An 8,262-nucleotide genomic window follows, 5' to 3' on the forward strand; every position below is an offset into this window, starting at 1 on the left:
AGGGGGCAGCGCCACCTCGAGGCCAGCTGCGGTGGAGGCGTCCTGCCCACCGGAACAGCGAACAGGGTAGCCCATAGGGGTCTTAACAGCCCACCTAGGAGTGTGTAGGTTTGAGTTGATTGAAGCGGTGGCTGTTTGTTCCGACTCGGATAGCCCACCACCTCCAGGAAGAGACTGGGTCTGCAGTGCCTATCCCAGCCTAGCGCAGTGTCATACACAAAGTTCCTCATAAACGTCTGCTGAGTGAATGAAGACGCCACATTGACTGTTCAGTGCTCCTCAAACCATATTTAGGTTACGCTTTGTCCGTGTGGGTTTCCTTAACACGCGTCCAGGGCCTCAGGATTAATGCCGGTTTGAAGAGCCAAAGTTCACCTGATCTTTGAGAAGGCGGGGTGGGCAGTGCACAGACTCATGGTTACGTAAATAGTGGAGTCAAGCCCGGCCTTCAGCCTGGAAGACTACAAGTTCCAGAAGGCATCTGCTCCCCAAGTTTAGGAAGAGATCCAAATTGCGAGAGCGTTGCCTGTTGGGAAGTGTAGGCTTCAAGCTTGTTTGTGATGCAGGAGGAACGGGGGCGGGGCGCAGAGGCAGTAAACTATTACCACGTGATGCCCGGGATCAGGTGGTTGGCCCAGCCTCCGTGCAGGAGCTGTGATTGGCTAACTCTAATACGAACGACGCCACTGGGGGCGGGACGAAGAGGGGCGCAGGCGCACTGCGTTTCGAGTCGCGGGACCCCTTTCGGAGAGACCATGGCGCTTAACAAGAATCATTCGGAGGGCGGCGGAGTGATCGTCAACAACACTGAGAGGTGAAAACACTGCGGAAGGATTCCGGAGAACTGAAGGGCCGTTTCGATACTTTGGGTGGTGGGCGGCGGTTCGTGGGCGATGTTGAGTAAACCCTTGAGAGACACTGATGCAGCGCGGGCGTGTGTGTGTGTGGTGGGGTAACTGCCGGGGCGGGGCCGGAGGGAGTTTGGTGGGTCATGGCGAGGGGCCGGGACGCTGCGATCAGCTGAGGGTGGGGAAGGGTTGGGAGATCGGGCTTGGGGGCCGCCGTGGGGCCTAGGGCTTGTTCTTGAGTCTCTACCCAGATTCGGTGATTTTTAAGAGCTGGGAGGAGCCTTAAACAAAAATAATTGCCATTTATCGAGCTCTTACGACGTCGTTAACTACGCAGCAGCTACTGTACCTTATTTAATAGAAAAATCTTGTGCAGACGTTTTATGGGTGAAGGAAGTGAGGCCTAGGAAGGTTAAGTAACTTGCACTGGGTCACAGGGCTGTAGCTAACAAGAGATGAGCATTCCAGGAGGCGTTTTGACCCCAAAGTCAGCGCAACTACAAGTAGACAGCCTTCTAGTATATTCCAGAACCGCTCAGGTTCAAAGTGAAAAACTGAGGCCCCAGAGGTAAAAATCAGATAATGTTTGTGATCCCGGTATGAAGGTGGTTCCTTGTAAAATTTAGTCTCTTACCTCTTTTTTTTTTTGCAGTACTGGGGCTTGAACTCAGGGCCTTCACCTTGAGCCACTCCACCAGCCCTATTTTTGTGTTTTTGTGAAGGGTTTTTCGAGATAGAGTCCTGAGGAACTATTTCCCCCGGCTGGCTTCAAACTATCCACCCGATCGCTACCTCCTGAGTAACTAGGATTACAGGCGTGAGCTACTGGTGCCAGGCTAGTCTCTTAGCTCTTTCTCTAGAATTTCTTATGGCATGATTTCATCACTCCCCATACTAGAGACTTCCCAACTTCAAGACTCTTTCTACTCCACCCTCCCCACCCCTTCTTGCCTGTGCATCTGTCTCTCTTCTGAGCTCCTTGGATGGCTTCTCTCTCCTCTTTGCCCATTAGCATTGAGAATCAGACCAGTCAGTCCTGGGGTTGTGATATGCTGACCTTGAAGGCAGAGTTTCTTAGAAGATACCTGTGTTCCCAAGGGAGACATGGTGGAGTCGGAGCCTGTGCTTAGCTCAGACCAGCACCCAGCCTGGGACCTGTCACTCGGAAATGCTTGATGAGTTGGAGGCAGCTAGGGCTGACCCAGACCTCAGAACGCTGACTTTTCCCTGCCTTTTATTTCAGGAGGGTCTGATGGACCCAGTCTGTTCCTGGTAGTCACTTCTTTTCTCTGAACTGTCCTTTCTTTTTGTGCCAGTTCTTTCCCACTAAACCCCTCCCTGGTCAAGAAACTTGTGATATTTGGGAAGAGGAGGAGGAAAACGAATAGAACCATATGAACTTGGACCTTTTTATCATGTAATTAGAGAAACCTCACATTGTTCACTAGTTTGTTGCATCTGTGTGTTTGAGCCAGTTCCTGGACCTGGTCAAACAGTTCGATGCCATTTGGTAACATCTCTTGGGACTGGTTTTCTTTCTCAGTAGGTCTTTTCTGGGACAAGGATGTCTGTATCCTTCTGGGCCTCCTTACTTGGCTTCGAGCTCAGTGCTGCTACATGAAGGTGTGACTTGTTTTGCAACATACTTCAGCCTCATTTCTGAAAAAAAAAGATATGTCAATAATAATTGAAGTTTAACTTCAGTGTTTAAACTTCGGTACTTAAAATAGTGAGCTCATGTTTAAATCATGAACCCCTTTGAGAGAGATGAAAGCTGGGAGCTCTCCTCCCACAAAAATGCACACATGCGATCATTGACCATCATAAGGGCTTCGTAGATAGACCCAGGTTAAGAAGCCCTGGTGTAATTTGTAGACTCATGTCTTGGACTCTGTCATGTTAATATATTAAGCTCAAAACCCCAGCAAAACCAGAACACCTATCATAGGACATAAAGGAAAACAGAAGAGGGAACCTAGGTAATCTAACCCACCTTGAGGGATGAGGATATCTCCAGAGCCCTGCAGTTCTGCTACTGTGCTGGTCACTTGGTGGTGGTATAAGTGGAGTTTGGGGAAATTCTGCTGACACCACCTTGCTCATCTCTTCTTGGCTGTGTTAGTGGTTTCCTTGTAGCCCGTTGGAGACAATGTGTTGGGCAACTTTGCCTAGTGTCTGGGGGTGACACATGACATTTCCAGCTGTCTCATCAAGGCCTTTCTTCTCTCATCACAGCATCCTAATGTCCTATGATCATGTGGAACTTACGTTCAACGACATGAAAAACATACCAGAGGCCTTCAAAGGGACCAAGAAAGGCACCGTCTATCTTACCCCTTACCGGGTGAGTTGCACAGCAGACAGTTGGGTTAGAAGCTTTCTGTGTTGAGGGACCATGGGTGTCTTATCCTCAGTCTTGTGATTCACATGGCTTCTGAACTAACTTGAATGTTAGTGCCTTGCTCTGCCTGTTTCTCTGTCACATGCCTCTGGATTCTAGAACCATCAGGCTCTTTATGCTGCTGAACCGACTGCTGGGCACTAAATTCATGCAAATTCTAGAACTGCTTCCATAAAAATCTCTCTAGAGTTGGTTGTAGATGCTGGGATGGTTTGGGCCTGGAGTAGCCAGTAAGGCCTGTGTGCACATCCAGAGTGATAGATATGATAAACAGGATACAGGAGCACTGCCAGAGCCTCCAGGTTGGGCAGAGAGCCCAGTAGAAGGCTGCAGAGAGAGAAATGCCAGACTGCAGCATGGGCCTGGGCTGAGAGTTAGCCACGTGGACTGAGAGAATAATAGGAATGGACAGGCTTAGGAACGGGCACTGTCTATAGCTTCCCACCAGTGAGACTTGAAAACGGCTGAAGAAAGGGAGCACATCTTTATGACAAGCAGAAATAGGGATTCTCAAAACCCTATCTCTGAAAGTTCAAGTTTAAATATTCAGTTAAACTAAATTTATCTGGTGGTTTTGAAACTCAAGGGGTTCTCCAAGCATGGAACTGGAGAACTCCGTGGCTGGCCATTGAGCACAGTCATCTGCAGGAAGGACACAATGGCCCCTTCTGGGCTCTGGCCCTTACATGCCTTCATTATCTTCAAGGCTCAGGCTAAGCTTCTCCCCCAGTCCCTAGGAGCCCTGACTGCCCCTGCCCCTGCCAGCATGTCTGTAGTGCTGCAGGCCCCTTCAGGCGTGCACTACATATGCCACCTCCCTTACCCCTTAAATAACAGCATCTTTCTGCTCACATACCCTGTGATTGGCGTGTTTGTTGCTCTTGTGAACTGAGTCTGGCCTTTCCAGGCTGCACCTGAAGCCTTTACTTTACGCCACTCTCTGTGGATGTCTAGTGTAGAGCACCATGGGGCTGGTGTGGGTGCCTGCTCTGGCACTGGGAGCAGATTCATCACACACAGGAAGCAGGTGGGAAGTGATGGCTGAGTCAGAGCCAACTGCCATTCCACTGCTGATGTCCCTCGTCCTCTCTCCCTGCAGGTCATCTTTCTATCCAAGGGGAAGGATGCCATGCAGTCCTTTATGATGCCATTTTATCTGATGAAGGACTGTGAGATCAAGCAGCCTGTGTTTGGTGCAAACTACATCAAGGGAACAGTGAAGGCCGAAGCAGGAGGTAGGTTAAAGACAGCTCAGGCATGACGGTCCTCCAGTGAGGGGCTGTGGCCACCTTAGGGACATACTCTTGGGACCATCATCATCCTGGCTTGGTCTCCTTCCCAGTTCTGGATTCACTTTAGAGGAACATCTAGGCTACTGACTGAGCAACACGTGCATTTTGGTTGCCAAGAACTGGGAAAATGCTGTATTAAAGTTGACAGCTCAGATCACCACTTCAGAGAAGGAAGTCAGCAGAAAACTAAATATCATGACCTGGGGAGTGTCTAGGATTGGGTTTGAGAAGGAGCCATGTCCTGTTTCTGGCCCTTTTCACAAGAGCCAGAAAAAGGCAGCTGCCTTCTAGGAGGATGGAGGAGGCTGTCTGTGGCAGACTTTCACAGACACCAGAGGTCTCTGGAACAAACTCCCCTCCCCTCACACCCAGCCAGGCTAGAGGACCTAGGATCTGTCTTCAGGCCCCTTCAGGATGCTCCTGGAAGCTGCCCAGTGCTTTATTGGGGTGGAGAGAAACTCCTCTCCAATGTTAGCTCTAAAACCAACTGTATGGCCTTCAATCTCATGTACTTGGTGGGCTATGGGTGGGAAGGCAAGCTTGTTCTAAGAAGAAAACCCTCTGTTCCAAAGGGTGAAGCCCCATAAGCAGGAGCCTCGCCAGCCTGCAGCTCCAGGTGGCGTGTGGGAGACAAGCTGGAAAAGTCCTAGCGTTTTCCCACATGCCTCCGGGGGATTGGGCCAGGGCCTGAGAGAGCAAAGAGCCATCCGTTTGGACATAACCTGTGTTCTCTCCTGAGCTGTTCATTCACTGTCCTTGCTCTTTCTCAGGTGGCTGGGAAGGCTCCACTTCATACAAGTTGACCTTCACAGCAGGGGGCGCCATTGAGTTTGGACAACGGATGCTCCAGGTGGCATCTCAAGGTATCCAGGTTCCAAAAAGTAGGGGTCAAGGACCCAGCCAACATGTGAGGTTTTTGTTTTAACTTGTTTCCTTTGTTTTGTTTTGTAAGCACCAAAAGATAAGTACCTGGGCCCAGCTGACCGGGGCTGTAATTACCACCCACTGTGTTCCATACCTCAGAGCCCGGGTTTCCTCTGCCTGGAACAGGTGGATGACATTCTAACAGAGCTGTTTGGATTCATAAAAACATACAAAAAACCCAACCATTAAGCTGCCATTAAGCAACCATTTTAAATTACCAAATGCCGTGTTCAGCAGACATCTGCTCTGGCTCATTCTCACCCTATCCCCAAGCCTCCACCTTTCCCTCAGTCCATGCCACCACCCCGTCTTTGACCTCCCCAGCTCTGACTTCTCCCTTCACCCCCATCCTGACCAAGGCAGACAGACCCATGAGGGATGGGCAGTGGGATGGGGGTAGAGGCAGGCAACCCTGAGGCAGATGGCGTTCATCTCTCTCTCCCCTTGTACTTTAGCCTCCAGAGGTGAAGCCCCCAATGGAGCCTATGGTTACCCTTACATGCCCAGCGGGGCCTATGTCTTTCCCCCGCCAGTCGCCAATGGAATGTACCCCTGCCCTCCTGGCTACCCCTATCCACCGCCCCCACCTGGTGAGTGTGTCCTTTGCTGCCCATCCCTCACCCACCCACCCACCCACTAACCACCTCTCCAAGGCCAGGGGGCGCAGAGGGGAGACTTGTTCCTTCACCTGCTTCAGAACTAACAGACACTGGAGAAGATTGGAGGGTGCCCTAAGGAGCTGGACATGTGGCTCCTGGGAGCAGCCTTTGAGAGAGCTGGGCCTGGCTGCTCACTGGGTCCCTGTCACACCCTTGCCATTCAGAGTTCTATCCAGGACCTCCCATGATGGATGGGGCCATGGGATATGTGCAGCCCCCGCCACCACCCTATCCTGGGCCCATGGAGCCTCCGGTCAGTGGTCCTGATGTTCCTTCCACTCCTGCAGGTGAGGCTTCTAGGCTGCTTGCGATCCTTTGGGACTAGCTGTCTCCTTCCCAGGGTCTCAGAGAACCTCAGAATGGCTAAGAGCCCCTAATGATGAAGGACACACCGCCCTCCTTGCACACACCCAAGAAACCAAGAGGGTGGTAAAGAGCTGGATTCCAGCCCTTAGCTAGCCACGTGACCCCCCTGGGACTAGAAGGCTACCTGTACACCTCAGTGTTCTCATGTATAAACAATAGTCAAAGGACCACCTTGTGGGCTGTGTCAAAGATAACTTGGGGTAAGACATGTAAAGCTACTGGAAAGGACAGTGCCAGCATGTGACAGGTGCTCAGAAAACCAGCTGCCACTTTTGTTGATGGCCTGAGTCCCCAGCACCAGCTGCTCTGGGCCTTGAAGTCAGGTTTCACTGAGCTGGGCAGAGGATGGGAGGGCTTGTCACTGATCTCTACCATGTGTTTGCTCTCACAGCTGAGGCCAAGGCCGCAGAAGCAGCTGCCAGTGCCTACTACAACCCTGGTAACCCCCACAATGTCTACATGCCCACGGTGAGTGGAAGGAGACCACCCCCTTGGTCATGAAGGCTGGGAGGAGGGGCAGAGAGACCTCAGCTCAACCTGTACCTTCTAATGTAATCTTTCCTTTCCTCCTCAGAGCCAGCCTCCACCGCCACCCTACTACCCTCCCGAAGATAAGAAGACACAGTAGACCCCACCCACTTCCCTGCCTCCTACCCTTTTGGCTCAATCCTGCCCCTCCCTGTGGGGCTGGGGCTGGATCCGGGGTCTGGGGGAGGCCAGGGAGGACTTTGTTCTTCCCTAGGTCTGATTATAAACAGTTACCAGGAACCAGCATTGTGGGAAAGATGGGGCCCTGAACTCTGGAGAGACACCCCAGTTTCCCACACTAGCTCAGCCCACGGCGCTTCTCTGTCAAGCTTCCCTTTCACCGTCTCTGAGGCTTTCAGGAGCATGAGGTGCCCCCTGGTTCCTCTTTTCTCTAGTAACTCCTTCCCACGGAGGGACTCTTTGGCCACCTCCTCCACTGCAGTCCAGTCCCCTTGGTCTGGTAGCTAGTCTATACTGAGCCCCGTGAGCCATGTGTCTCCCCCACAAGCCCTCTGAGGCCCTACTCAACGTTCCTTCCACTGGTCTGTGCCTGATCCTAGAAGGCTACACCCTGCTGGACTGTCGGGCTACATTCCGTTCACCCAGGCCACGGCCCCAGTTATACCTGCCCCACCGTCAACTGTCCTTGCTCACTCTGTTCCCTCTGACTTCGGGAGCATTAACACGGGCTTCCACAGGTCGGGTAGCATCAAGGTCAAGGCCACGAGGCTGGGGAGGAGGCCCTGCTCCCAGTCCTTCCCCCCCTTCTGGAATTGTTTCCCTTCCATGTCTCTTCCTTCTACAAGGGGCTTCTTAACGGGAGCTGTAGAGTGCACATCCATCCTGTCATGCCATTTGGGGGCTGTGGGGTTGGCTGCGAATGAGGCCCCCAACTCTGCACCTGGAACCTACCACCATCCCTTGCCAGCCCCTCCTCAAGCCTCATGCCCCCTGGATGCATGATGAAGTGAGGAGATGGCTATTTAAAGAGAATTCCCTATTTATTTGACAAAAAAAAAAAAAAAAAAACAGTTAATATATTAATGTGAAATAAACCCCGTTCGCACCTTGATTTGTTTGCTAAAACTGTGAAATAGTAAAAATGAAGTAACTGGACCCTTCCTGGCTGTGTGTGTGGTGACCAAGGCGAACCCTTCCAGAAGGAGAGCTGTCTGGCTGCTGGGGGAGGAGCTGTTTCCTCCCTGATCGGATCCCTTGGACCTATGAACTGTTTGGTACCCAGT

At 51.8% G+C, this 8,262-nt stretch overlaps 1 protein-coding gene across 2 annotated transcripts; it reads left to right on the forward strand.

The window, feature by feature from the left end:
• The first annotated feature begins 657 nt into the window (after positions 1-657).
• Wbp2 (WW domain binding protein 2) lies at positions 658-7,285 on the forward strand. Of its 2 annotated transcripts, XM_020178812.2 has the most exons (8): positions 658-814; positions 3,084-3,192; positions 4,349-4,484; positions 5,312-5,404; positions 5,921-6,055; positions 6,289-6,411; positions 6,882-6,958; positions 7,065-7,285. In XM_020178812.2, the coding sequence occupies exons 1-8, from the start codon at positions 756-758 to the stop codon at positions 7,116-7,118; spliced, it is 786 nt and encodes a 261-aa protein (XP_020034401.1). In that variant the 5' UTR covers positions 658-755; the 3' UTR covers positions 7,119-7,285. The 2 variants fall into 2 exon arrangements, with proteins under 2 accessions (XP_020034401.1, XP_073901214.1); XM_074045113.1 differs by lacking the exon at positions 5,921-6,055.
• Positions 7,286-8,262: the final 977 nt, after the last annotated feature.

Source organism: Castor canadensis, chromosome 11 (genome assembly GCF_047511655.1).
Source record: "Castor canadensis chromosome 11, mCasCan1.hap1v2, whole genome shotgun sequence".
NCBI lineage: Eukaryota > Metazoa > Chordata > Mammalia > Rodentia > Castoridae > Castor > Castor canadensis.

Bases quoted from the DNA above. Each gene is read 5' to 3' on its own strand.
- Wbp2 (XM_020178812.2), top strand. From the start codon at position 756: ATGGCGCTTAACAAGAATCATTCGGAGGGCGGCGGAGTGATCGTCAAC. The intron at 815-3,083 runs GTGAAAACACTG...CTCTCATCACAG, and splicing joins ATCGTCAACAACACTGAGAG to CATCCTAATGTCCTATGATC. The intron at 6,056-6,288 runs GTGAGTGTGTCC...CTTGCCATTCAG, and splicing joins CTATCCACCGCCCCCACCTG to AGTTCTATCCAGGACCTCCC.